The sequence below is a fragment of the Eutrema salsugineum genome, unplaced genomic scaffold, assembly GCF_000478725.1.
Source record: "Eutrema salsugineum unplaced genomic scaffold, Eutsalg1_0 scaffold_6, whole genome shotgun sequence".
Classification (NCBI taxonomy): domain Eukaryota; kingdom Viridiplantae; phylum Streptophyta; class Magnoliopsida; order Brassicales; family Brassicaceae; genus Eutrema; species Eutrema salsugineum.
In genome coordinates, this window is record NW_006256547.1 from 5,425,883 (window position 1) to 5,451,243 (window position 25,361).

At 36.6% G+C, this 25,361-nt stretch overlaps 9 protein-coding genes and 1 non-coding gene across 15 annotated transcripts; 6 read left to right on the top strand and 4 right to left on the bottom strand.

Moving 5' to 3' along the window:
• Positions 1 to 1,017: 1,017 nt before the first annotated feature.
• Positions 1,018 to 4,694, bottom strand: LOC18012214. Its single transcript, XM_006395236.2, has 9 exons — positions 4,451 to 4,694; positions 3,446 to 3,618; positions 3,240 to 3,323; positions 2,576 to 3,140; positions 2,329 to 2,491; positions 2,049 to 2,177; positions 1,751 to 1,945; positions 1,525 to 1,647; positions 1,018 to 1,420 (listed from the first exon to the last, which is right to left on the bottom strand). Exons 2-9 carry the CDS (start codon positions 3,594 to 3,596, stop codon positions 1,295 to 1,297), a joined length of 1,536 nt encoding a protein of 511 aa, XP_006395298.1. The 5' UTR covers positions 3,597 to 3,618; positions 4,451 to 4,694; the 3' UTR covers positions 1,018 to 1,294.
• Positions 4,695 to 5,194: 500 nt separating this feature from the next.
• Positions 5,195 to 6,677, top strand: LOC18012243 (transmembrane protein 230). Of its 2 annotated transcripts, none has more exons than XM_006395238.2 (3): positions 5,195 to 5,316; positions 5,657 to 5,967; positions 6,402 to 6,677. In XM_006395238.2, the coding sequence occupies exons 2-3, from the start codon at positions 5,685 to 5,687 to the stop codon at positions 6,479 to 6,481; spliced, it is 363 nt and encodes a 120-aa protein (XP_006395300.1). In that variant the 5' UTR covers positions 5,195 to 5,316; positions 5,657 to 5,684; the 3' UTR covers positions 6,482 to 6,677. The 2 variants fall into 2 exon arrangements, with proteins under 2 accessions (XP_006395300.1, XP_024007351.1); XM_024151583.1 differs by having other exon boundaries at positions 5,198 to 5,316; positions 5,683 to 5,967.
• Positions 6,678 to 7,031: 354 nt separating this feature from the next.
• Positions 7,032 to 10,633, top strand: LOC18012195 (SNF1-related protein kinase catalytic subunit alpha KIN11). 3 transcript variants are annotated; one of them, XR_002897671.1, is made up of 11 exons: positions 7,032 to 7,211; positions 7,807 to 7,999; positions 8,194 to 8,378; positions 8,473 to 8,655; positions 8,780 to 8,911; positions 9,044 to 9,229; positions 9,305 to 9,394; positions 9,480 to 9,563; positions 9,669 to 9,804; positions 9,906 to 10,136; positions 10,322 to 10,633. XR_002897671.1 is itself a non-coding variant. In XM_006395239.2 (11 exons), exons 2-11 carry the CDS (start codon positions 7,810 to 7,812, stop codon positions 10,433 to 10,435), a joined length of 1,536 nt encoding a protein of 511 aa, XP_006395301.1. In that variant the 5' UTR covers positions 7,032 to 7,211; positions 7,807 to 7,809; the 3' UTR covers positions 10,436 to 10,633. The 3 variants fall into 3 exon arrangements, 2 of the variants coding, with proteins under 2 accessions (XP_006395301.1, XP_006395302.1); XM_006395239.2 differs by having other exon boundaries at positions 9,664 to 9,804; XM_006395240.2 differs by lacking the exon at positions 7,032 to 7,211 and adding an exon at positions 7,275 to 7,424 and having other exon boundaries at positions 9,664 to 9,804.
• A 936-nt stretch (positions 10,634 to 11,569) lies between these two features.
• On the top strand, positions 11,570 to 11,990 carry LOC18012196 (non-specific lipid-transfer protein 2). Its single transcript, XM_006395241.2, has one exon. The coding sequence runs from the start codon at positions 11,596 to 11,598 to the stop codon at positions 11,926 to 11,928; it is 333 nt and encodes a 110-aa protein (XP_006395303.1). The 5' UTR covers positions 11,570 to 11,595; the 3' UTR covers positions 11,929 to 11,990.
• Positions 11,991 to 12,133: 143 nt separating this feature from the next.
• LOC18012383 (kxDL motif-containing protein 1) lies at positions 12,134 to 13,568 on the top strand. 2 transcript variants are annotated; one of them, XM_006395242.2, is made up of 4 exons: positions 12,134 to 12,299; positions 12,447 to 12,562; positions 13,017 to 13,169; positions 13,268 to 13,568. In XM_006395242.2, exons 2-4 carry the CDS (start codon positions 12,459 to 12,461, stop codon positions 13,368 to 13,370), a joined length of 360 nt encoding a protein of 119 aa, XP_006395304.1. In that variant the 5' UTR covers positions 12,134 to 12,299; positions 12,447 to 12,458; the 3' UTR covers positions 13,371 to 13,568. The 2 variants fall into 2 exon arrangements, with proteins under 2 accessions (XP_006395304.1, XP_024007447.1); XM_024151679.1 differs by having other exon boundaries at positions 12,146 to 12,271.
• Positions 13,569 to 17,041: 3,473 nt separating this feature from the next.
• Positions 17,042 to 18,550, top strand: LOC18012735 (vesicle transport v-SNARE 13). Of its 2 annotated transcripts, none has more exons than XM_006395245.2 (5): positions 17,042 to 17,202; positions 17,416 to 17,528; positions 17,622 to 17,680; positions 17,787 to 17,975; positions 18,050 to 18,550. In XM_006395245.2, the coding sequence occupies exons 2-5, from the start codon at positions 17,435 to 17,437 to the stop codon at positions 18,371 to 18,373; spliced, it is 666 nt and encodes a 221-aa protein (XP_006395307.1). In that variant the 5' UTR covers positions 17,042 to 17,202; positions 17,416 to 17,434; the 3' UTR covers positions 18,374 to 18,550. The 2 variants fall into 2 exon arrangements, with proteins under 2 accessions (XP_006395307.1, XP_006395308.1); XM_006395246.2 differs by having other exon boundaries at positions 17,043 to 17,202; positions 17,403 to 17,528.
• A 227-nt stretch (positions 18,551 to 18,777) lies between these two features.
• TRNAP-AGG lies at positions 18,778 to 18,849 on the bottom strand. The gene has a single exon. It is a non-coding gene; the product is annotated as a tRNA-Pro (tRNA).
• A 115-nt stretch (positions 18,850 to 18,964) lies between these two features.
• LOC18012736 (pectinesterase 31) lies at positions 18,965 to 21,011 on the bottom strand. The gene is made up of 6 exons (XM_006395247.2): positions 20,608 to 21,011; positions 20,414 to 20,518; positions 20,077 to 20,154; positions 19,649 to 19,836; positions 19,373 to 19,546; positions 18,965 to 19,277 (listed from the first exon to the last, which is right to left on the bottom strand). The coding sequence occupies exons 1-6, from the start codon at positions 20,851 to 20,853 to the stop codon at positions 19,115 to 19,117; spliced, it is 954 nt and encodes a 317-aa protein (XP_006395309.1). The 5' UTR covers positions 20,854 to 21,011; the 3' UTR covers positions 18,965 to 19,114.
• A 242-nt stretch (positions 21,012 to 21,253) lies between these two features.
• LOC112083401 (uncharacterized protein At5g39570) lies at positions 21,254 to 22,771 on the top strand. Its single transcript, XM_024151169.1, has 2 exons — positions 21,254 to 21,934; positions 22,236 to 22,771. Exons 1-2 carry the CDS (start codon positions 21,353 to 21,355, stop codon positions 22,578 to 22,580), a joined length of 927 nt encoding a protein of 308 aa, XP_024006937.1. The 5' UTR covers positions 21,254 to 21,352; the 3' UTR covers positions 22,581 to 22,771.
• Positions 22,772 to 23,092: 321 nt separating this feature from the next.
• On the bottom strand, positions 23,093 to 24,326 carry LOC18013025 (transmembrane emp24 domain-containing protein p24delta11). Its single transcript, XM_006395248.1, has 4 exons — positions 24,087 to 24,326; positions 23,768 to 23,977; positions 23,533 to 23,609; positions 23,093 to 23,237 (listed from the first exon to the last, which is right to left on the bottom strand). The coding sequence occupies exons 1-4, from the start codon at positions 24,324 to 24,326 to the stop codon at positions 23,093 to 23,095; spliced, it is 672 nt and encodes a 223-aa protein (XP_006395310.1).
• Between the last annotated feature and the right edge of the window lie 1,035 nt (positions 24,327 to 25,361).

Below are 25,361 nucleotides of genomic sequence, written 5' to 3' on the forward strand. Positions count from 1 at the left end.
TCTTTTTCTTTTTCTCTTTTTTTACCCCTATACTTGCTTCTTCTTTCCTTATTGACCCCAACGTTTCTTTTTCCCTTTTACAACCACAATAAGATAGGGCTGGAATTATTATCCGGTATCCGCTATCTGATTCGGTATCCGGTCATATCCGATCCGTAAAAACTGGATATCCGTGTAGTTCGGATCTGGATCCGGATAATGAAACTAAGTATTCGGTTATTTCGGATTCGGATCCGGATAATAAAAAATTTTGAAATCGGATATCCGTTATCCGTTATCCGTTTATTAAAATTTTAAAAATTTTGAAATTTTTGGATATGCATTTAATTTTTTTTAATTATGTTTGAAAATTGTTTTTGGTTTAACTTTTTTACACATGATTGAAATTTATATTGCATGATATTTTTCTATTTCAGATTGTGAGAAAAGAACATGAAAATTGATAACACAAAGATATGAAGATAAATTAACTTTTCTATTACTATTTTCTCTTTTGCTATGTAAACTTTTAAACTTTGTGCTATTTGAATGCTACTTGAATGCTTTTAATTTTTGGTATTTGTAATTTTTGTTATGATGATACATTTTAATTATATATGTTATGAGATAATTTTAAAAATTGAAGATTTTTTTTTTAAATCAACGAAACGAGATATCCGGTCGGATATCCGTAAATATTCGGTTCAAACTGGATATCCGATCTCTGGATATCCGGATACTAAAATTGATTATCCGTCGAATCCGGAGCCGGATCCGGATACCTTGAAAAGTTCGGATATCCGGCTCCGTTCCAGTCCTATAATAAGATGAGGAAAAGGTTGCACATTTACAAAAACAACACATTCACAAATACTGTATGTATTTGACTGAGCAACAACTAACAATAACAAACGAGTAAGATAGAAACTTTTTTTTGTGCAAACAAAACCAATCTAAAAATCTAAGATAGAAACTATTAATGTAGCATCTTGGTGCGTTGATAGGGTTTATCAAAAAAAATTTGAGTAATGTAGGGCAAACTAACACACAACAACACAGTATATAATTGAGGTAATAGAGTTCAAGTTACAAACAATAAAGCGCAAACTCGAGAAGGATGACTTCAAGAGTTTTGCATTATCAACGTTATATAAGTTGAGTTATATATATAACATAAGTTTAAATATAAATATATATAGATGTACATATAATTTGGAAATATACAAATATTTTTTTGATGAATTTCTTTCACACACTTTTTTTTTTATTGGTTTTCTTCTTCATCCAACGGTTGAGGATTCAAGATGTTTGACGTTTACACGAGAGTTTCTCCATCCTCTGGGATTATTAGCATAGGCATTTGACCGTGGTCGACGAAGTCAATCTTGCTTAGCCTCAGACAGCATAAGACTTGTTCCGGCAACTCTTCTGCTTTTTGCGCCTGTTTTTCATGTTCCCCAATTTCAATCATTTTAAAAACTTTGAATCTTCAACAACAACAACATCCTCTGGTCTGATTTACATATAAGCTTTAATGCTCTTTACCTGGATGGTTAAGCCGAGATCAAGAGTTCCATTCTTTAGCCGATCTCTGAATGCTTCAAGTCCTTTGCGTGATATGTAGCTGAATCTATGCACATCCAAATCAATCTCAAAGTAGTTTGGACCCTGTCGAGATGTAAACAGAAAATCTTAATTAGCTACCACACTTCTTCTTCTTCTTCTTCTTCTTCTTCTTCTTCTTCTTCTGTGAGGTTAGTGGTGCTAAAACCTTAAAAAAGTTGTGTTGAGGACGAGAGAGGACAGGTTTCTCATTGTAAGCCTGTACAAGCTTCTTTTCAGTCGAGCTTAGAGCTAGATCTTCCGGGTTAACAAGTCCAGCCACGATCTTTAGCCTTTCACGGAAAGCAACAGTGTTGTCTTTAGCAAAACCTTTCACCTTCTCCATCTCATCATTGACAAGTTTCTGTTTTGAAACAGAAACCAAAAGAAAAGAAAAAATTACAGGAAAGCATTTAGATCAATCACGACATGTGAGAATTGTAAAGGAGTTTTCTTCTAAAGCGCACCTTGATGCTGTCTTGATATTGCTGAGAGGTTTCTTTTTCGAAATTCTCTCGTAACTTAAAGTAAAGTACAATGCTCATGCCTTCTCCATCACTATCTCCAAGGAACATCGCAGCAGGATAAGTTGGTAACTACCAATTAATGAGGCACAAAGATCCGGATCATTTACACATGTATATGCATATCAAAACGCTATCAACAGACTTCTTATGAAAATGACACAAGCAAAAGTTAGTGCCAAACCGAAGACGAAGAAGCCATTGATGTTTAAGTGGTGGTTACCTGAATGTTGACAATGAGAAGAGCAGGGAGCTTTGCCTCGGCTTTGATGTTTGGAAGCTCGATGTGTTGAGCGATATGATCAATTTTCCTCGGACAGAGAAACAGGTCAACGCCAATGGGAGCGTACGGACACTGATTAGGAGCTGGGGATTTCTTCTTGTCTCTGCAAACATCATACCTCAACAGTTACAGAAAACAACGGTTTCTAATAAAAGACACTTGAAACAGAGTGGTTAAAGAGGTGTACTTGAAATAGGTTTCTCCACGGAGTTTAAAAGTTGAAGGTGGTATCTCACACCAACTTCCACTGGACTGCTTATCCTTGGCTGAGCAAGGAATGGTGAATCCTGCTTTTGGACGATACAACAACTTACGATGCTCAGTAACTTCTTCACCATCGCAGGATCTCCTCTTGAATGAAAGCCTATAAACTGCGGATTTTCGTTTCTGAGATGTGGGTGAGTTTAAAGTCTTGTCGTTGAAACTAACGGTAGGCATCAATCGGCTCAGGCTTGATCTCAAGTTTTTCTCTTGAGAGTTCCGTTTCTGTTCCTTCAAGCCTTTAAAGCTTGCATGGTCCATTAGTTTCTTTTTGTTGTTTCCGGTGAGAACAGAGAGACCACTAGGATCCTTGTACATTCCTTTGCTCAAAAACTTCTCGGTTTTACTCCCATCTATCTTCAAGTAAGTCTCATGGTATTCCTCGTACTTTCCTTTCCCATCCACAATGCACGAAGAAGATTCGAATTGAACCACTTGACCATTTGGGATATTATTACCCGTCCCACCACCCCCTGATGATACGTTATCCGCTGGAAGATATAAGAAACAAAATTTTGAGATCCATATCGACATAAAGGGGAGCTTTTTAAACTCCATGAATCCTCAAAGTTATGTAGATTAACATTTACTTTCAGGTAGGCTGATGAAGTCCTCATCCTCATCCGAATCAAGAACACTGACGGAGTCAAACCATGCATCATCTTGCGAGATAGCTGCAACAAAAATGAATTATACAGGTGAGAATCTATGCTTGTCCAGTTGTTATATTCTATTACTATCAACAGAAATCAAGATTTATATGATCTAACAGTGCAAGATTAAGAAATATACTCACCAAAAGAAACTCGGTTCCCGACATCACTGGGCCTTCTAATGTTTGCATGAGGAACAATATCAGATACTTTAGATAAGTGTTTGGAAGATCTGCGACGGCCTTTAATCCGAGGCCTAATTCCTCTTGAATGGGTTGAGACACAACCACCCATTTTCAATAATCTGTTTTATATCCTGTTCGAACAACAATGTTACCAGTGAAAAAGGAGAAATCTCATGAAAAGGCCAATGCTTGTTACATATTTGCTACATATAAAAAAACAGTTTTTGGAAAGAGATACCTAAACAGATTCATTTCCTCATACAGAAATTAGTTGTCACTTTCTGGCTTATTACCAACATTGGGACCAAGTTTGAAGAATCAAATACCAAGTCAATATACAAGATCTCTTAACTATAAAATATTGTAGCCAGCTCAAAAGTGTACCCAATTATAAGAGGAAGTGGGGCACAACAACATGTAGCAGCTCAAATATTGGATTATACTAAGAGGAAAATCCCAATCTTTATGGCGATACACTAATTGGTAAGAACAAAAAAAAGAAAAAGAAAAACTGTATGAACACGGTTGCATTGATATAAAGATTATACATTTAAAAAACAGAGATTTCAATCACTTGAGCTTCGTATAATAACATTTTTTCCCCAGAGAGTTGAACACACAAAGATGACTAAAAACGTCAACATCAACCAGGAAAACAGGAAATAGAATTGTCAAATAAAAAATCAAAATTTATTCTCCAGAAGAAGAGATCGCATCGCATGCAGTGCAAAAGATGCAAAAATGTTAGGAATGAAGGAAAATAACAGGGATGAGTCTGTAAAGATCATTTTTTTTATAAAGTAGTCTGTAAAGATCATGATCGATCCATAGCTGAATCAGAAGAGATCCGAACGAGAAAATGAAGTAAACGGGTAAAAGAGATCATGCATGATCCACAATGTACAGATTTTAAAAGGCGAATCCAAGCAATGTAAGACATGAATCTAATCGTCGATATAATACCTGAAAAAAGTAGGCATGATAAAGGGCAGTCCCCTTTTTTGTTGTTATTTTTGTTGTCTGGAGAAAAAGGGAAGAATCTTCCCGTGGTTACAGAGATTTCTAATCTCAGAGGAGGAAGAAGAAGAAGAACCCAGGAAAGAGGATAAGCCGAATTAGATTTAAAACCCGAAAATTTCGGATCCGGGCACGGACACCAATAACACAAAAGGTAAGAAGATTCAGCTTCCCTCTGTCCTTGTCTTGTCTCGCTACTTTCTCTCTAAAGAAGAGAGAGAGAAGAGAGAGAGAAGAGAGAGTAATTTCCATTGGTTTTTAGTTGCAATTTACTAAAAGCTTTTTGGAATCAAAATTATTAAAAGGATTAATTATAGGACTTAACTGCCTAATTACAGCCATAAGCAATACGTTAGTGACTAGTGTAATGCAAAATACATCATCTCATCATCTTCTACATTGCAGCCATAAGAGTCCTTCTCATCTCTAACTTACCTTGTTTAGTAAAAACTATACTTACAAATAATTTTATGAATTAGCTTATATCAAGCACTGGCATAGTGGCATTGCTTAGTATCTAAAACAATCAGGAAATTGAGGGAGATGAAAACTGTGTTTTTGTCTGGGATTTTAATGGTGAATAAATAAAGTCAGGGTTCAACATGTAGTTTAGTGAAAGGTAAGGGATTTAATCTGCAAATGCTTAAACAAAATCATAAGTACACTAGAAACCAAAAAAAAAAAAGGTTTATTACTCACAAAACGCATCGTTACGATAGAGACGAAGAAGAAGAACATTTGCAAATTCTTTCGTCAAAGTAGATCCGGATCCTAGTTCCATCTTTAACGTCGCGACGGTTATCTGATTTCCGGTGAGTTTCTCGGCACGCCGTTGCCTTCTTTCATAGTTGTATCTGTTTTGGCAGGCGATTAATTGGGACTCACTTTGTTTGATCGGTTGATTTCGCGTGGGAATTTCGTTCTAGATCGGTTTCACCTAGTCTTGATTGATCTTAGTTGGTCTTTGCATTGTTTTCGCTTTTGGCTATAGATGCGAACTTATGGTGTTTATGACAATAGTTTCTTTTATCTCCAATTTGGAATCAATTTTGAGTTTCAGCTGTATCGATTAATCTACTACTCTCAGGATTTGCTCTGTTGTCTTTAGGGTTTCTTGAATGCTTAATGATAATCTGTGTTTTGATAATGAAGGGCTCTAAGGTGTTTTCTCTGATTAGTAATGGCGTCTAGGAGAAATGTACGGTATGCTCAGCTTCCAGGAGATGAGGATGATGAGGATTATGCAAATGGTAGTGGAAGGAGAGATTTCGATCCCCGCTTCGATTATACGCCGCAAGCATTTGATAGAGTACCATGGAAATCCATAGCACTAGCTGTGTTTCTTCTGTTCCTTGGTTGCTTGCTTCTCCTTTTAGCGTTTTTCATATTCACTGGTCACATGGAAGGAGATAGCTCTCAAGGTTATGCACTTCTTGTCCTTGGGATCCTTACTTTCCTCCCTGGTAAGAGTGTTTCTTGGTTCTATTTGTTTTCATTTACTGAATTTTCTAATGTTGCTGGAATCTGTTGTTTAATTTGGAGTGAGTTGGATCAGCTAGACCCAGGTTGTGTTCCTTGTCTGTTGAAATTATGTTCTCTTCAGCCATTGATGCATCTTAGCTTCCTCCATTTATATTTTGAGCCATGAATGCCATGTTGCTGTTTTGGGTTGCATGATGTTTGATTCGAGAACCCTCATGGATACTTTGTTTGTTGTTGAAATTGAGTTAGCTGGATCAAGTAGACACAAGCTTGTGTTGTTTTGTTTGTTGAAATTATCTTCTCTTTGTTTCTTCTATTTTTTACCCACCAATTTTGTTTGATGCTATGAGTAAAACTGGACGTAACAGTGGTTTTCATTCATGGCTTTGACACATTTTCACAATTGTGGTTACAGGGTTCTACGAGACTCGGATTGCTTACTATTCATGGAGAGGAGCTGAAGGGTACCGCTTCGCAGCTATTCCCTCCTATTGAATCCAAGTAGCTGGAGAAGTAATGAATATATATATGTGCATACAAGAGTCTTATTAGAGAGGAATTGTAATCCAAAAGTAATAGACTTGAGCTGTTTTCTCATATATCACCCAGATTCTTTTCCTACTGTCATACTGTGTACAACAATTTCCTCCAGTTGAGTTCTGACAGATAATACAAAGCTTTGGATTGTAGAGATACAGATTGTTCTGCTTTGTTAATCCCAATTTTGTGAATCTTATTGAATATCGTTTGTTATCAGCGAATATGTACATGTGTGTCTTTTAGGACTTGAGGTTTTGTCGACACAGAAGACAAAAAAAAAGAAAGAAAAACGTTTAGTTCATAACAAAGACATTTGTGATGATATAAGACGTTGAGTTTTATTCTAAAATATCAGTTCACTTTGTGAAGATATTCATTTATGATTAAAGGATTTATATTCAATAAAAAAAGAAAAAGAAAGAATAAACTTGACTTGATTAACCTACTGTTTAATTACTAAAACAGTTTCTAAAAAATAAAAAAGATATTGCCTAATTTTTGATTCGGGGATTGAAATTGCATTAATTGATATAAATGTGAGACTGTGTGTGGGTTTTGGATTCTTGATACGTCAAATAAGTAATAAACAGGGTGAGATCACCAATGAAGACTCATAAGGACTGACCCAGCTCTGCGTCAGAAGAGGAGTTTAGGAATCTGAGTTCCCAAGATTTTCGATTATACCGTAAGTTACTTTTTTTCATCATCTTCTTTCTAAGCTCCACGATTCTTCTCTCTCTCTCTCTCTCTCTCTCTCTCTCTCTCTCTTTCTCTCTCTATCCATCAGATTAGATTCTCTGTGTGTTTATGTATTTCTTCGCTCTTTCTTTCAACAATTTCTCTCCTTTTTGATTCTGGGATCTGCTCGAAGAGGGTTTGAGACTAAGGGGTTTTTCGGGTAAATTTGACTTTTTCCCTGTTTGTACAGTTTTATTAATTTTTCTTCTGCTATAACCAAATTTAAACGATATTAGTGATAGATTTCTGTGGTAAGAAGTGAGAATGACGATTTCTTCCATGGTTTTGTTGCTTTAGTAAAACCACCTTCAAAAGTAGCGATGTCGGTTTATGTTGCGAGGTTATGGTGTTATAGATTTATATAGTTTAGATTTAGCTAATGACAGCGAGACATTGGATAAAATGAAATGAGTTTGAACATGGTCTTGATCTAAGCAAGTTAGTATCTTTTTTGTTTTCTCTCGTTCCCTGCAACTAGCGTTCTTGTTTACAGAAGCTGCTTAGAGAGCTTCTTAATGACTTTGTTTTTGCATTTGGGACAGGAAATGGATCATTCATCAAATAGATTTGGCAATGGAGTGGAATCGATTCTACCAAACTACAAGCTTGGTAAAACTCTTGGAATTGGATCTTTTGGTAAGGTGAAAATAGCAGAGCATGTGGTCACGGGGCACAAGGTTGCTATCAAAATCCTCAATCGCCGTAAGATCAAGAACATGGAAATGGAAGAGAAAGGTAACACATGCATTGTTATGCTCTAGCTTTACAGGTTTCTTTACCAAAACTGACTTGCCTTTCATAATTGAATATTTCTTCTGCCTGTTGATCTCTTTTTTTGCATCCAAATCTGTGTGCCTATTTTGAGGAATTCAACAGTCTGTTAAAGGCTAGCTCTGTGATCTTGTATGTCCATTTTTTTATCCTTACAGTGAGGAGGGAGATCAAAATTCTCAGATTGTTTATGCATCCTCACATCATTCGGCAATATGAAGTAATAGAGACACCGAGTGACATTTATGTTGTAATGGAGTATGTCAAGTCCGGAGAGCTCTTTGATTATATTGTAGAGAAAGGCAGATTACAAGAGGATGAGGCTCGTAACTTTTTCCAACAGGTTTGTTTTCTCGTACCACAACCAGTGTCTTCGTAGCTTATCATGTTCTTCTCTGAGTTTGAGTGTTGTTACTATTTGACTCATATCCGAGCAGATAATATCTGGTGTGGAATATTGCCACCGCAATATGGTTGTCCACAGAGACCTGAAGCCTGAGAATTTACTATTGGATTCGAGGTGCAATATTAAGATTGCAGACTTTGGCCTAAGTAATGTCATGCGGGATGGTCATTTTCTAAAGACGAGCTGTGGAAGCCCCAACTACGCTGCTCCCGAGGTATTCAGTTTAGTAAAGTTACAGAATTCTGATTTACTTGTGTCTCACTTCTCCTTTTGTTGGATTAGGAGTATCTATCTGAAAGTTTAGATTTCAATGAATCATCTCGTCCTTCTTGTTATAGGTTATATCAGGAAAATTATACGCTGGACCTGAAGTTGATGTATGGAGTTGCGGAGTGATATTGTATGCTCTATTATGTGGTACTCTTCCATTTGATGATGAAAACATTCCCAACCTTTTCAAGAAAATAAAGGTACTGCACATTATACTCCGATTTGCTCAATGACTCTTCTCAATTGGGCATTTGAGCTTAGATTCATCATAGGTTTTTTGTTACTGTCATATCCATGTCAAGTAATTAACCAAAGTGTTCTTTTCTCTCTAGGGTGGGATTTATACTCTTCCAAGTCATCTATCATCTGAGGCTAGAGACCTGATCCCAAGGATGCTTATAGTTGACCCGGTGAAACGAATCACCATTCCTGAGATCCGTCAACACCGGTGGTTCCAGACTCATCTTCCTCGTTATCTTGCTGTTTCTCCACCAGATACAGTAGAGCAGGCTAAAAAGGTTGGTTTCAGCACCTTTTGAAAAATCAAATGAGTCACTTGCGGTGATAGTAAGGAGTTCTCTTATATTTTACAGATCAATGAGGAGATAATTCAAGAAGTCCTTAACATGGGATTTGACAGAAACCAGGTTATGGAATCTCTTCGCAACAGAGTACAAAACGATGTATGTAGTTTCTGTCTGCAAGACTATTAGTTCCCTAAGCTAGCTCCCTATAGTTATTGAATTGCTACCCTACTTCTTGTTTCAGGCTACTGTTACATACTACCTTTTATTGGACAACCGGTTCCGCGTTCCAAGTGGCTATCTTGAGTCCGAGTTTCAGGAGACAACAGTATGTGTGTTTCTTTTGGAATTGATATAAGTACTGGTCAAACCCCGTGAGGTCTCCTTTTTCTACTTAGATTTTCACTTATTGAATTTTACTCATCTAGGACAGTGGTTCCAATCCTATGCGCCCAACTGAAGCAGCTGCTTCACCTGTAGGCCACTGGGTTCCTGCACATATGGATAACTACGGATTGGGAGCAAGATCACAAATCCCAGTTGACCGAAAATGGGCTCTTGGACTTCAGGTTTGTTCCTAATCGCTGAATCTTCCTTTTTTACTCACCTTAAACCCGTCTGAATGCAACCCAAATTGATGATCAATCTGTTACCGTGGTGTTTTGTACAGTCCCATGCGCATCCTCGTGAGATCATGAATGAAGTTTTGAAAGCTCTTCAAGAACTCAATGTGTGTTGGAAGAAGATTGGTCACTACAACATGAAATGTCGATGGGTTCCTGGTTTTGCTGATGGTCAGAATACTATGGACAACAATCAGCTGCACTTCAGAGATGAATCCAGCATCATTGAGGATGACACTACCATGACCTCACCCACCGTCATCAAATTTGAACTCCAGGTAACTGCAAACTCACACATCTTTGAAAATATTAGCTCAACAAGATTCTTAGGAGAAAAACCGGCTAGGACAGAGATTAGACTCTTCTTCAAAACTTGAAACCACTGTTTTAAAGCAACAATGCTCACATATATCATTATACACGTCCAACAAATTTGCTGTAATACTTTTTGCTTTTGAAACAGCTATACAAAGCCCGCGAAGAGAAGTACTTGCTGGATATCCAGAGAGTTAACGGTCCTCAGTTTCTGTTCTTGGATCTATGCGCTGCCTTTCTCACCGAGCTCCGTGTGATCTGAAGCTTTTGACCTTATGTTCAGATATTATATATCTTTCCATGTTTCACGGTTTGTAATAGTAGAGAACATAAATATGATATGTGGGTGCAGTGTTTACTTTGCCGGGTTACTTTTATATATACCTGGATTCTAAACCTTAAACCCTACTGTAACAGTAACACATCTTTTTCGCCTTTTTGGATGGTCTCCTTAAGTTTTGATGATGTGTACATAAACTTAGCTGTTTCCAAGATACACTCAGATTCTTAAATTTTGGCTACAAACTCAATTTATCTATTGAATCTTCCATGTCTTGATTGGTTTTTGATAAGAGAGGTAAGACTCAACTATAGCCGCAAGCCCAGAGCTCTATTAAAACTCTATTCTCAACTTCTTATTCTCTGATAGATTTGGTTTTTGTAGCCTTACCAAGCATATAAACTCTCATCTTCGGCAATTTCTACGAACTCAAATGTACATGTTACAATGAGACGAGCATTATGAAAGTATCTGTCGAGGTCGTCTAACTTGTGTCCTAGTGATAGGCCGATTCATAAATAGTTTGAAATTTCTCTCCAACACCTTATTAACTTCTCGTATCTTTACGTTCCAAATATTTATACCTACATTTGTAATCTTTCAACACTTTCTATTTGCAAAGATTTCATATCTCCTGTTCACACCAGATTTGTAAACAAAATTCTATTAAGTTATAGATACAACAAATGGCACACAGGTATGAAATGCATTAACTTTAGGGATACTCAATAATATGAGATACCACCTATATACACTTACTAAAACCATATATGGTTTTGTTTTTTTCTAATTAATTAGGTAAAACATCTAAAAATCTATAAATTTTCATAGATATGATGACGCATTTAAATTATATTAATAATAAAAACCAAACGATACTATAGCATTTATGAAATGTGATTTTTTTATCAATGCATTAACTAATCACAATAATGAGCAACTTAATTGTAGAGAATGAGAGATATGTTAACTTAATTACAGGGATTGACAGATGCTGCTAAATGTAATTGAGAATTATTGTCTTTCCCAATATCCTTAACAGATACAACTATTTCAAACTCCATATATATGTATAATAGCTCTGAACATCAATCACAATCTAAAAATATTCTTGAAACCAAAAAAAAAAAACACACAGAGACATGAAGTTGAGAACATTAGGAGGAATCCTAATTGTGCTTGTGGGAGTCATCCAAATATTGTCTCCAACTTTGATCAGAGCAACAGCGATCGGAAGAGGTCCGGTCGGAGAAGAGAAAGTGACATGCGATATTAAAGGTCTTGAGCCATGCCTGCTTCCGTTAATCAGTCATAAGGAAATTCCACCGACTCCACACTGTTGCGCAACGCTAACAGAACACCAGCCCTGTTACTGTGGCTACCTCAAAGACTATTGGCTTGGTCCTGAGTTGAAATCCCCTGATGCTCACAAAGTTTTCGATGCCTGTAAAATTCCCTTTCCTACTTGTCCTTGACAATTTATATTAACCTCATCATAATCTATATAAATGAAAATAAATTATTCTTTTCTAATGAACGACTGGGTTTATTATGTTGTTACGGACTTACGGTTTATGTACGATATGTTTTTTCTTACGTTTTTACACACAAAAACAAAAACAAAAAAGATAAACCAGTAATTAGTAGTATAAGGCTTATAACTCAAAAATTCGAATACCTAAACCGAACCGAGACGATGCATTTAAACCAGTTCTAAACATTTTCGAGCCGAATCGAGTCTCTATCAGAAAACGAGAGATTTATACAAATCACAATCTCGCATTTCCTTCGATCCGCTCGCAGTCTAACCAGAAGAAGGTGACTCGATTCGAATTCGTTTGATCAGGTGTTTTGATTTAGATTTCGTTTTTTTTTTATTTGAAGATATTCGCGATAGGTGATTTCGTCGTTTTGGTTGCTGGACACATTGAATCTTTGCTTTTGAAGAACTAAATCTATATACCATTGGCCTTATGCTCTTTGTCTCATTCAGGGGAAGAGGAAGATGGAAGAGCCCATAAGAGCAGCTTCGCAACAAGTCTCTGATGAATTCAAAACTCTTGTTAATGCCGAAGATCTAAATTCTCTCAGACATTTACAGCACCTCATGTATGTGTTGTGTCTCATGTCTTCCCTAGAATATCTAGTTTCTGCATCCCTTGGGTATCAATAACTAGTTTTCTTTACCCAATTCGGAAATTTTGTTACTTTTTGTGGTATAAAGAGTCTTAAGCTTGGTTTTGGAATAGTATGTAGGAAAGTTTGATATTCAGTTAGATCAACTATGGAAACTGTTGGGAGTCTTGTGTAGCATTTGAAGTTTTGAACATTGATCATACTAGACTCCACCAATACGTGTTTTCTTTTAGAGACTGAAAGTTTAAGGCTTTTATTTGATTTCATCTGTTGAAATATTTTGCTAATGGTGTATAGTGCTTGTGGCTCGGTTAAATTGCTATTTGCTACAGTTTCACAGATGTTGACAAGTCTTTTGTTTGGATCTCTTTATATTTGAAATCGAATATGATGATTATTGATCAACTCTTTTGTGCCGATTTACTAGATTGGGGAGATTACAGGACAGTAATGCAGTGCTCTCTCATTACAACGAATTTGCAGAGAATTGCTTTGCTGATGTATCATTGGAGTTCTCTAGAAACACTCGTCTCCTGAAATCGATGAAAGCTGACCTCGATTACATTTTCTTGAAACTAAGGTATGCTCCTCCTTCCCGTTCTTGTATCTGTTTTCAGTTCTGGCTCTCAAGGACTTAATGTTCTACTTATGTGGCTCATGAGTCCTCCCATGTTTCAGGAGCATCAAAACTAAGATCCTGGCTACGTATCCAGACGCATTTCCAGATGATTCTACTAGTGATGCTTTTGATCGAAGACCCGATCTCGAGTTGCCTCAGTAAAGCATTCAGAACACTCAGATGTGTATGCTTCTTAACGAAAGAAATCCAAATGTTGAATCCGAAAACCTTTTTTTTCTTGTGTTTGCTTCTTTACAGAGAAATATCTGTTTTTTCTTTTGGTACCTTTGATAGGTTTTATCATGTATAACTGAGGTGTTACTTGCTAAAAACAATTCAAAACCAGCATTGATAAGACGAGTATTACTCTTGTAAATAGAAAAAACCTTGTAAATAATGTCTATTCACAACTCTTGTATTCATACAGAAGGTCTGCAACTACAACAGATTTCGTTTTCATATCAAACATTTACATAAACTATTATAGTCAAAATTGAAAAACTAATTGATGTACATTCCTTATTTTTCTAAAAAAAAATTTAAAATATTATAGCAAAAATTAAATTAAAAATCCAGTTTTGAATATTTTGCTCTTTTCTAATTAAATTTGGTGTAAGAAAGGAAGTAATGAGACTTTGACTCAAAAGAAAGAAAGAAAGAAAGTAATGAGGCAGAATCCACAAATTGCAAAATCTGACATTTGTGGTCAGTCAGTTGCATACATGCTCAGATCTATAAATGAAAATCTCACATTCCCTAGTTAAAAACATTACTCAAAATCTCAAATACTCTTTCAACACAGAAAAAAAAATAAAAAAAAATTTGGAATAGGAGAGAAAGCCAAGACATGAAGTTTACAACATTAGTAGTATTCATCGTGTTTGTTGTGGCCGTCTTGTCATCTCCGGCTCAATCAAGTGTGATCAAACCTCACTCTACGAAACCGCCATGCACGGACATTGAGATCACAGGATGCGGACCTGCCATAATCGGTGGAACAAAACCATCGGGAGAGTGTTGCGAGAAACTGAAAGCACAAGAGCCATGTTTTTGTGATTTCATAAAGGTCCCAGCTTTTAAACAATTAATTACTTCCCAAAAAGCTCGTTCGTTACTAGCGGATTGTGGTATTCCTTATCCTACTTGTTGGAGTTTTTTATGATAAACTACAAAAATCTTATGTAAGAATGATGATGATGATGATGATTGGAATGTCTCATTATGTCATGGATCATGTTAATCCTGTATAATGTTTTTTTAATAAAGAGAAAATTAGTTGCGTTCTTTGAAATGCAAAATTGTAAAATTAAGTGTTTCGATTAGGTCGCTGCATTTGTTTTTCTGTACGCTTTCTCAACCACAAGCGCTCGGTTTTCTTAGCATACACGCTCTAATTGTCTTTAAATAAATTGCTCTGTTTTCTTCTGCTTACAGTAGACCAGTTTGGCTAATCAAAGGCCAAATTATGTAATTTTTTCTTTTATTGATCGTAAATAAATGATTTTAACATTTGAAATTCATCAAATCTCTTTTCATATCATATATTACGTAAAATTTTTTATTAAAAGTTGAAAAAACTAACTTTAACGTACATTCATTATTTTTACTAAATATTAAAGCAAAAATAGAAAAATGTCCACTTTTAATCATATTGTTCTTTTCTAATTAATTTTGGTGATTAAAAAAAAGAGTATTGAGACACAGAATCCACAAATTGCAAAATCTGACATTTGTGATCAGTCAGTTACATGCTCAGATCTGTATATAATAATTTCACCATCTTTAGTTAAAAAACACTACTCAAAATCTCAAATACGTCAAGACATGAAGTTTACAACACTAGTAATAATAATCATCGCGTTTGTTGTCACCGTCTTGTCATCTCCGGCTCCGATCAACTCAAGTGTGATCAAACCTCATTCTACGAAACCGCCATGCACCGACCTTAAGATCACAGGATGCGGACCGGCCATAATCGGTGGAATTGGAACTAAACCATCGGCAGAGTGTTGCGGTGGACTGAAAGCAACGCAACCATGTTTCTGTGATTTCATAAAGATTCCATTTTTTAAAAGTTTCATTACTTCCCTTAAATCTCACTTGGTACTAGCTGCTTGTGGTGTTACTTATCCTACTTGTTAAAGTACAAGACATATTATTAATAAACTACATTTTGATGATAAACAACAAAACTCTTACGTAAGAATCATGATGATTGGAAAATTCTCATTATGTCATGGATCATGTTATTTACGTAAAAGAGAAAATTAGCTGTGTTCTTTGATAGGCAAAATAAGACTCATGTATGATCAATCTCTCTCTCTCTTCATAATGACTCATGTTATTTCTCTATATATTTGAGATAGATGTAAAATAAAAAGCAGACCTTAGGAATACGTAACCAGTAGACAATAGTAATATAATATTTTGTATCAAATTTATCTAATTTTAATTAAAACAATATTAATATAATTTAAATTTATGCATAATGGAGTTTAATATATAGAGAAAATTATTTTATGATTTCCAGAAAATAAATAATTTAATTAAGATTTTAAGTTGTGAGATATTTGGTTTATTGAAAAATATGTTAATCTATTCATAATGTGACAACTGACAAGTATATGAGAGAGAGGATCTCTAGAGGAGATCTCATTTTTAAAAAGGTTTTTCAACAATTTAGACTAAAATGATATTATTTTTTATTTTTCATTTTCTTTTAATAGAAGTCTCTTGAGTGCTTTTACATGATCTCTATATAATAATTTCACCATCCCTAGTTAAAAACACTACCTAAGAACTCAAATACGTCAAAACAATGAAGATTATTACAACACTAGTAGTATTCATCGCGTTTGTTGTCGCTGTCATCTCCGGCTCCGATCAACTCAATTATGATAAAACCTCATTCTGATAAACCGCCGTGCACCGACTATAAGATCACAGGATGCGAATGGTCCATAATCGGTGGAGTTAGAACTAAACCATCCGCAGAGTGTTGCGGGGGACTGAAAGCAACGCAACCATGTTTCTGTGATTTCATAAAGATTCCATCTTTTAAAGATCTAATCACTTCCCTGTAATCTCACATGGTACTAGCTGATTGTGGTGTTACTTTTCCTACTTGTTAAAAGTGAAAGACATATTAATATTATTAATAAATCTAAGTTTTGATGATAAACAAAAAACTTATGTAAGAAAGAATGATGATGATGATTATTGGAAAAATCTCATTATGTGTCATGGATCATGTTATTTCCGTAAAAGAGAAAATTAGCTGTGTTCTTTGATAGGCAAAATATGAGACCATCTACAACGCGGGATGGGCGGAGTTCATCCATAGGGCCTAATACCACTATTTTATTTTATTTTAATCGATTAGACGCAAAAACTCGCTGATACCATTTTATTGGGATGAGCCTGACGAGCCTATATCGTCGAGGTTCAACGGGCTACGTGGCAAACAGTGATTGGATGTAATTTGGGGGAAATTTTTTAGAGTCGGGGTTGAAGGTTAGAGTTTATTTCGCATTCTGTTTTTATCAAAAAAACTCAAATTTTTTCATTTATGTTTTTATCAAAAAAAAACTCAAAACTCAAATATAATAAATCTTTCCATTTTAAATAATTCAAATGTTTAAACAAGCTAAAAAAAAACTTTAAAAAAATATTATTATTTTATTCTATTGAACCCTTAATTGGGTACTATGGTTGGACGCCCATTTTTCACTCAGATTCATCCCAGGTTCTTCCACATTCTCCCTCCTCCAAAAATTATTAAAAAATGCTGATGAATCCATAATGGGGTTCAGGGTTATACTACACTCTCTCAAACCATTTTTAAACATTTTCTGAATATTATTTTCCTTATTTTAAATAAAAAGAAAAGTTCTCTCTTTTATCCTTCTGTTCCAGAATTGTCTTCGCCGGATCTCCGCGTCGATCTACATTCCGTCGCCGGCGTTCCTCATCTTCGCCGATCAATTAACTTCTAGTAGGTTTTTTTATTCGTTCTGCTTGTTTCATTTTCGATGTTCGTTTTCCCCTTTCAATTAGACGATATCATTGGGGGATTGGGGTTGTTTAAAAGATCAAATCATCGTTATTTTTGTTTTTATTTCCTTGATGATCTCGTGTAGAATCATTTCTGGTAAAAATCGTGCATTTTTCTTATGGGTTTAACTGATTCTGTAGAATTTGCAATTAGTAATAATTCCTTGGGAACGATGAGTCGGGTGTTTGAAGGATATGAGCGGCAATACTGTGAACTTTCTGCGGTTCTCTCAAAGAAGTCTACTTCAGCTCTTGCTCTTGATGGAGGTAAATGGATAATTCCCATAATCTTTTTCCATGATCATTTTGCTTGCTTATGCCAAGATGTTCATCTTATGAATGGACATTATTAATTTGCAGAACAAAAGAAGCAGAAGCTATCTGAAATCAAATCTGGAGTTGAGGATGCAGAGACATTGGTATGGGATCTTCACGAGCTCTAATGGAAAAACGCAAGTTTCACCATTTTCCTTCCTGTATACGATTGATGATAGTTTCTACGTTTTATTCTGCTTCTGTTTCCAGATTAAGAAAATGGACCTCGAGGCGAGAAGCCTACCACCCAATGTGAAATCCAGCCTCCTTGTGAAGTTAAGGGAATACAAATCCGATCTGAACAATTTCAAGAGTGAGTTAAAGAGAATCACATCTGGAAACCTAAACGTTGCAGCTCGAGATGAGTTACTAGAAGCTGGTTTGGCTGACACAATGACGGTATGTAAACCTAGTCTTGATCGTTTTATCTAAAAAAGGATTTTGATTTATCTGATTGGTCCAAATGGGTTTAGGCTTCAGCTGATCAGAGATCAAGATTGATGATGTCTACAGACCGGCTAGGCCGAACCACAGACAGGATCAGGGACAGTCGGAAAACAATGTTGGAGACTGAAGAGCTTGGTGTTTCGATCCTTCAGGATTTGCACGGCCAGAGACAATCTCTACTACGTGCACATGAGACGCTTCATGGAGTCGATGATAACGTGGGGAAGAGCAAGAAGATATTGACAGCAATGACAAGGAGGATGAACAGGAACAAATGGACCATTGGGGCCATCATCACAGTCCTTGTCCTCGCCATAATCTTGATCTTATACTTCAAACTCACCAGGTGAAGCCTCTGGTCGAATCTATGTGGCTGAACAACTCGTGTGTGTTCTCTCGTGCGTCTTCTTCTTGTTCTTCTTCTCTTGAGTTGTGTGTATTTGTGCTCCTATTTGTCTTTTGACTCTGCTAATCAAAAGTTACTGGTCATGGCATCGTTGTGGCGATTTTGTTGATGAGTTTACTTTCCTCTAATTCTGAAAATCTAATATTCAAAATTAGAAAGTGAAGTTCTATTTGAACATGTTGTGAATTGATTGGTGAGGAAGCTATTGTTAACATTTTTGCTTTATGTTCTCTGCCAAACCCACCGAAATCTGTACAATGAAATCAAGAAACTGAATCGCCATGAGGAAGAGAAAGATATAATTAATAATAAAAGGTAAATGAAAAGCTTCCTAGTGGAAAAAATTTAGGGGCGTTCCGAGAATTGAACTCGGGACCTCTCGCACCCTAAGCGAGAATCATACCACTAGACCAAACGCCCATTTTGATATCCCTTGTCGACACATATATAATTACCCAAACAAATAACCGGAACGTGTAATGCAAATCTCTTGCCAACGCTAAACAAGAAGAAACCATGATGACTACAACTATTCTTTAGAAATTTATTTATTTATTTTGTGTGCACTGATTCACTTGGACAAAGATAATCCCAAGTTCAATACTTAGTTTACAGTAGGTTCTCTCCAGAATCCTTTGTTATTCTTCGCCTCCGTGAGAATTACAACATCTTCTGTTTCTGTATTCTACGCCGAATACGGTGTTTTCACTCCCATTCTCAGACACAACCAAGGCCGGTCCTGATCTGGATCAACAAAACCATGATGCAGAAAGTGTCCAGCTTCTTCATCCATCAGCTCTCTCGACCACGTAACCCGCCCAGACGAACAGCTCCCCGGACCAAAGCACCTGAGGTTTTACATCCAAAAACAAGTATCAAATATCAAACCCTTTGTTTCTTGATTACCACTTGTTACAGTTTAAGAGATCTCAGATGATGTTACCTATACTCATAAAAGCAAGCACTTCTCTCATTCTCTGAGTTTCCCCAGTTATGCCATCCCACATTTCTGATACACGCATCCATGTAAGTATATGCAAGGACCACTCTCCCAAATGGTCCCCAAGGCCTTCCCAGATACATATACGCGCTCTGACCATTGCCAGTGATCACACATCTGCAACAAGTATGTAGAATCTGAGTTTCCTTAGAAGAATGGAGCTAGGAGACATAAAAGATAAATTATATCCTTGAGAGAGATGTAAAAATAAAAGCAGACCTTAGGAATACGTAACCAGTAGATTCCTGAGATGATTTTCGGCTTTGTGCTGTTATAAAACCCTGAGCTTTGCAATGGATATGGCAGTGTTCCAAGAGTGCGGTGCTGTTTCCAAATATGAAATCCACACTTCCTTCGACATAGCAGTCTTTCAGATATTGTTTCCCATGATGCAAATACAATGTATCCTGCAATTTTCACGGTTTGCAGTGTAAAGCTAAAAGAAGATTGGATCAACCTACTTGCAATATACCACAGATTTAAACTAAACAAGTAATTCGCTTAACATATATTTGCAGGACAACTGCATAAAAGTGCCAATAACAAAACACGGAGGAGACTTAAACTATGAACAACCAACACGAAACTTTATTGAGAAACATAAACATTTGAGAATTATCAGAATATAAAGACAGCTTAAAACGAACCTGCCATCCGAGAAACCGACAGTTATAAAAGGCACAACGGTCTGCAGTAACTCTTATCGCCACAGCTTGCCCTGATCCCTGAAATATGGTGTACAAAGGGATCAAGAAAAGCATGACCAAATATACTCCAAACTCGAGTTGAGTAATTCAGTTGAAATGACAATCCTTAGTTTAAGTCTGATAGCAGAAGAAAAATCATCAATACAGTCCTACCAGAGCCAGATATTCACCATACAAAAGTGTGTTGAAATACTCATCAGAAAAAAGTTCTAAACTTTATCTAGACAATAGATTCTCAAGTTACAATATGAAAAAAGTAACAGACTTTACACAATACCTCAGGAGCAGAGTTCTCAAAAGTAACGTTCTCTGCAATAAAATCCTCTCCTTCCACAATAACAGTCCCGCACCCAAACGTCCCCGTCCCGATGACTCTAGACGCCTGCAACAAACAAACAATCCAACCTATCAGAGTGGTACACGTGCCAAGAATAGAAAGGCCTAAAGAAATCTCTCCTCGCCCCCAAGAACCTGGTGATGCTCAATCTTGGAAGCCGTATTGTTCCAAGTGAGAACGGTGATTTCCGGGGAGATTCCGGCGAAAGTGATGAAGTTTTTCCTCTTGGGCACGTAAACTGGCTGTCGATAAATCCCCGGTGAGATACGGATCACAGTCCGGCAAGTGTTTCCAAGAGGCACCGAGTCGATTGCGTCCTGGACCGAGTAGTAATCGCCGGAACCATCCTGCGCAACCCTCACCATTCTACTCGTCGCCATCTTCTTCTCTCTCTAGTAACAGTGTTCTAAAGACCCTAAAAGGCGTAAATTTGCAGCAGAAATTCGATTGGTGAGAGAGAGGAGATGCTTTAAACACGGTTTATAGGTGTCGTATTGTTCGATCACCATCTGTGTTTGCTCTTCTTTTCACTTCTTCGTCTTCTTTTTTTTTTCCTTTGTGATCAGGTTACTTTTGTTATTTGTAAAACGTTCCTTTATTTCTACTTATTTACACATTTCACCCCATAATTCCTGAAATAGAATTTTTAACCACATCGTTAATTGTAAAACTTGCGACATCGTTAATTGTGGATAGAAATTAAACGATACTTTGACTTAGACAACAAAGATAAAAGCCACGTGGCAGCATTGACTTTCCCGCGTAGTGGTCGCCAAGTAAACAGGGAAAAACAAACTGAGCAACATTGTGTGTGTGAGAGAGAGGGAGAGAGATCCCATAAGAATCAGAGAGAAGAAGGAGGAGGAGTCTCTTAAAACGATGCCGTATTACACTCACGACGACGATGACGTGGATGAGTTCAACGATTACGATCCGACGCCGTATAGCGGAGGCTACGACATCACCGTGACCTACGGCCGCGCAATCCCGCCGTCCGACGAGACTTGTTACCCTCTTTCGTCTCGATCCGGTGACGCCTTCGAGTACCAGCGACCTGTCTTTTCCTCCAATCATGAGCCTCCTGCCTATGGCGACCAGGCTCTCAAGACCGAGTACAGTAGCTATGCCCGGCCCGGAGGTCACGGAGGCGCTCACGTCGAAGGTGAATACGGTGGAAGGAAACCGGAGCATGGCGGATCTGGATCTGATTTTGGCCGGAAACCTGAATCTGGGTATGGCGGAAGAACGGAGGTCGAGTACGGACGGAGACCTGAATCTGGGTATGGCGGAAGAACGGAGGTTGAGTATGGCCGGAAACCTGAATCGGAGCACGGATCTGGGTATGGTGGGAGAATGAAGTCTAAGGAAGAGGAAGATGGAGACTACAGGAAGCCCAGCTATGGCCATCGCAAGGATAATGATGATGATGATGAGGAAGAGAGGCATGGCTACAAAAAACACGTGAGTTTGATTGGTTTTAAGGAAAAATCGAAATTTCTCAATATGTGTAGTTTCTACTTTGCATCCATATTTTGTCGAAATTTCTCAATATGTGTTGGATTATTTTGGAATATTCATAGTCTAGATAGAATCTTTTACTGATTTCATTCATTGACATATGTCTCAAAGAACATCGCTTGAAACTTGAGAGGAGTCAATTGAATAACTTTTTTGCCTGATTCTCTCACTGTTTACAAAAATGGGTAAAGTTAGGTTTTTTGGATGAATTTTAGAGCCTTGATCGTTATTTTAAATGTCGCAGAGTGGCAAGGACTCTGATGACAAGAAGAAGGAGAAGAAGAAGGATAAAGATAAGAAAAAGGATGACGATGATGAGAAGAAGAAGAACAAGAACAAGGACCATCATGATGATGACTATGATGAGAAAAAGAAGAACAAGAACCATCATGATGATGACTATGATGAGAAGAAGAAGAAGAAGGACCATCATGATAGTGATGATGAGAAGAAGAAGAAGAAGAAGGACCATTATGGTAGTGATGATGAGAAGAAGAAGAAGAAGGACCATCATGGCAGTGATGATGAGAAGAAGAAGAAGAAAGATCACTATAAGCATCACAAGGGCCATCGTGAAGACGATGACTAAAAGGCCTTCTTTCCTCTGACATTTGCATCTCAAGCTTTTCTATCACTAAACAAGTAACCCACGCCTCATTTCTCTCTACGTTTATGTGAGTTTGTCAATTGTTGTTTTGTTTTTGCTTGGCGTTTGTGCTTATCTTGGATAAAGACCTTAACAAGTATGAAATTATGCATAATGAGTTTTCTAGTTATGTCGATCGTTTGGTTTAACGAATTCGCCTGTTTTTAAGGTTCTCTCATTGGAGTTGTAAGCAAATATTGGGAACCTTGGAAACTAGATTTCTTCTTTTGGCCTACATTAAGAAGCCGTAATTACATGATACAAGTAGAGTTGAGAAAGCCTATTATGTAACCAACAGAAGAAAAAAAACTTCTAACACTGAGGTTGAAAAAATGTATGATCTGATGACTTCGGGCTAACCAGAAAATGTATTGTTAATTTCTAAAAATCCAAGATAAATAACTTGATTCGTTTCACCAAAAGTCTGATAAAAGTAAAAGAAACAACATGTTTGACTAGAGAAGCTTTTTTCTCTCCAAGAATGATTTGAGATGCCACAGTTGTAAACCGGCGACAGACATTGTAACCACCAACGACAATAAACTTAGGGCAGCCATTCTCGAGTTTGTCGACCGGTTTAGCTCCTGCATTTCCCGTTCCCTGTCACACAATTCACATTTACCCTTAACAAACGACTCATCATATTGTTTTTCTTTTCTAATTGGATCATATAAATCGAAAGACTCAACAATCTCATTGCCTAAATAATTCAAATGTCAAGCAAGCTGACATTTGAATTTGTGGGAGGTTTGGATGGTTTGTTAGTTTAATAGTAAAATAACAGATTAGACAGTGATCAAATAGTAGAAACACAATATAATTGAAACTTGAACGTAATTTTTTTTTAAAATGATCATAAGACGTTAAGAAATTCGATTGCTAAAAAGTGTAGTACCTCTCCCGGAGATGAAACATTTCGTCGTGTATAGAATCAGTCACGTCGAGTAATTTCCTCACCTCCACCTCAAGCATCTGACCATAAACACATCACATTTATAATAAAAAAAATCAAGTTATACGTATAGATAGATATGGTTTAGATCGGTATGCATTTTATATAATACACATAAACTATAAAAGAAAGACTATATATAGCTAGGTTCAAAAGGGTATATGTATATGGTTTGTACGTTAATCTGGCCTCTCTTGGCGATGTTGGGCCAATCTTTAGCCTCGACGCCGCTTTTCCACTCGAAATCAACGGCAAACTTGGCCGGAGGTCTATGACCGGGAGCCACAAAACACGTCATGTAATCGCCGGTTTCGTCCGCCGTGAACACGAATTTCCCAGACTCCACATTTTCTGCATGATGATTGCTGTTCCCTTTCGGTGACGTCACCTATACATACATACATTTACATGTAAACTGAACTCATACGTAAAAATGTGATATTTTTTTATCATAAATTTATATATGTATCCTCAAATTATAAATTAAAGATTCTTACAGTGACAAAGATTTTGTGGGAAGGAGGAAGATGGGGAGCAGCTTCGTTGGGATTGACGATGGAGTAAGTTCCGACAGTCAAAGAATTTAGTTTGATGTCATCGGAGATGCATTTGGTGGTGCCTGATTCCAGATCCAATCTCATCGATTCTCCTTTTCTCATCATCATCATTGTCACCGTTATGATGACCCATCTTAACGTTGTCATCTGAGTCTTACATCTTGATGGTAGCAAATTCATCTTTCAATTACACAACAACAATTACAAAGAAAAATAGTTGGAATTAAAAAAAAAAATTTGATTAGTCTTGTTTTGGCTGTGTCAAAAAAAAAAAAAGTTTTGATCAGCTTCCGTGAAACAAGGAACTAATGAGTACTTTAACGTTTAGTTTCGGACTAGCACACACACTTGTGGTTACAAAACACTTCAAACCCAAAAATAGAATTGAAACCTCTCCAAATCTCACCCACGAATTTTGGGTAACTGGAGTCATGTAATGCTAATATCTACATTTCCAATTTGATTTAGATATGCATGGTAGCTACTTTATCAAAAAATTGGTAACTAGATTAGATTACTTCGACCCATCCATCCCTAAGATGAATAGCTTAATAACCATTGGTTCTATATCACTATATGTGTTTGTCTTGTGTCTGGAAATGCCTTATCACCGTCACCTATAATTTTTTTTCATTATCTTGACCACCGTCACCAACATTCTACAATATATTTTTTTTTCTGATAACGATTACCATGTTTTTTTTTTCTTTTGATCAAGAACGATGACCATGTTTTTCTTTATTCTAGTTTCATTTTTTCAATCAGGCTTTAATATCTATAACGCGTTATCGGAATTTTTAATATTTTTTGTCAAATCATTTTTTTCAATCATATGAACAATATAGTTCCCATGTGTGTGTCTACTAAGATCATGAACTTTGATAACTCTAGAATAAAGGATTTTACATGTGTTATGATTTACAAAATCTTTGGAAATCCGTTTCGATATACATACTGTTAAAACAAAATTTTCTAAAATTTCCAACTATATATTTTCACAAACATTTTAAAATAAACTATTCGATTTATACAAATGAAAAAGAGTCGTATCGCCTTCTGGCGGACATATATACATAAAAAGACAGACATATTCGAATGTGATGTCATTGATTTTTCTTCCGGTTTAAAAATCTGTTAAAATATTTTTTTTTTTTCCTATTAAGTACTGCATGAGATTTATAATTGCAGGGAAGATGTACAAAATACCTCTGTTTT

What these genes read in the sequence shown, in the direction of transcription:
- LOC112083401 (XM_024151169.1), top strand. Translation starts at nt 21,353, where the DNA reads ATGCCGTATTACACTCACGACGACGATGACGTGGATGAGTTCAACGAT. An exon ending in GGCATGGCTACAAAAAACAC is followed by an intron (nt 21,935 to 22,235) that starts GTGAGTTTGATT and finishes TAAATGTCGCAG; the next exon opens with AGTGGCAAGGACTCTGATGA.
- LOC18012243 (XM_006395238.2), top strand. Translation starts at nt 5,685, where the DNA reads ATGGCGTCTAGGAGAAATGTACGGTATGCTCAGCTTCCAGGAGATGAG. An exon ending in GATCCTTACTTTCCTCCCTG is followed by an intron (nt 5,968 to 6,401) that starts GTAAGAGTGTTT and finishes TTGTGGTTACAG; the next exon opens with GGTTCTACGAGACTCGGATT.
- LOC18012383 (XM_006395242.2), top strand. Translation starts at nt 12,459, where the DNA reads ATGGAAGAGCCCATAAGAGCAGCTTCGCAACAAGTCTCTGATGAATTC. An exon ending in AGACATTTACAGCACCTCAT is followed by an intron (nt 12,563 to 13,016) that starts GTATGTGTTGTG and finishes CCGATTTACTAG; the next exon opens with ATTGGGGAGATTACAGGACA. An exon ending in TACATTTTCTTGAAACTAAG is followed by an intron (nt 13,170 to 13,267) that starts GTATGCTCCTCC and finishes CCCATGTTTCAG; the next exon opens with GAGCATCAAAACTAAGATCC.
- LOC18012736 (XM_006395247.2), bottom strand. Translation starts at nt 20,853, where the DNA reads ATGGCGACGAGTAGAATGGTGAGGGTTGCGCAGGATGGTTCCGGCGAT. An exon ending in TTGAGAACTCTGCTCCTGAG is followed by an intron (nt 20,155 to 20,413) that starts GTATTGTGTAAA and finishes ACCATATTTCAG; the next exon opens with GGATCAGGGCAAGCTGTGGC. An exon ending in GCTTGCTTTTATGAGTATAG is followed by an intron (nt 19,278 to 19,372) that starts GTAACATCATCT and finishes GTAAAACCTCAG; the next exon opens with GTGCTTTGGTCCGGGGAGCT.
- LOC18012195 (XM_006395239.2), top strand. Translation starts at nt 7,810, where the DNA reads ATGGATCATTCATCAAATAGATTTGGCAATGGAGTGGAATCGATTCTA. An exon ending in CAGTAGAGCAGGCTAAAAAG is followed by an intron (nt 9,230 to 9,304) that starts GTTGGTTTCAGC and finishes TATATTTTACAG; the next exon opens with ATCAATGAGGAGATAATTCA. An exon ending in GCAACAGAGTACAAAACGAT is followed by an intron (nt 9,395 to 9,479) that starts GTATGTAGTTTC and finishes TTCTTGTTTCAG; the next exon opens with GCTACTGTTACATACTACCT.
- LOC18012214 (XM_006395236.2), bottom strand. Translation starts at nt 3,596, where the DNA reads ATGGGTGGTTGTGTCTCAACCCATTCAAGAGGAATTAGGCCTCGGATT. An exon ending in CTTCATCAGCCTACCTGAAA is followed by an intron (nt 3,141 to 3,239) that starts GTAAATGTTAAT and finishes TATATCTTCCAG; the next exon opens with CGGATAACGTATCATCAGGG. An exon ending in CTCAACACAACTTTTTTAAG is followed by an intron (nt 1,648 to 1,750) that starts GTTTTAGCACCA and finishes ACATCTCGACAG; the next exon opens with GGTCCAAACTACTTTGAGAT.
- LOC18012735 (XM_006395245.2), top strand. Translation starts at nt 17,435, where the DNA reads ATGAGTCGGGTGTTTGAAGGATATGAGCGGCAATACTGTGAACTTTCT. An exon ending in AGCTCTTGCTCTTGATGGAG is followed by an intron (nt 17,529 to 17,621) that starts GTAAATGGATAA and finishes ATTAATTTGCAG; the next exon opens with AACAAAAGAAGCAGAAGCTA. An exon ending in TTGAGGATGCAGAGACATTG is followed by an intron (nt 17,681 to 17,786) that starts GTATGGGATCTT and finishes TTCTGTTTCCAG; the next exon opens with ATTAAGAAAATGGACCTCGA.
- LOC18012196 (XM_006395241.2), top strand. Translation starts at nt 11,596, where the DNA reads ATGAAGTTGAGAACATTAGGAGGAATCCTAATTGTGCTTGTGGGAGTC.
- LOC18013025 (XM_006395248.1), bottom strand. Translation starts at nt 24,326, where the DNA reads ATGAATTTGCTACCATCAAGATGTAAGACTCAGATGACAACGTTAAGA. An exon ending in CCCACAAAATCTTTGTCACT is followed by an intron (nt 23,978 to 24,086) that starts GTAAGAATCTTT and finishes ATGTATGTATAG; the next exon opens with GTGACGTCACCGAAAGGGAA. An exon ending in CCAAGAGAGGCCAGATTAAC is followed by an intron (nt 23,610 to 23,767) that starts GTACAAACCATA and finishes GTTTATGGTCAG; the next exon opens with ATGCTTGAGGTGGAGGTGAG.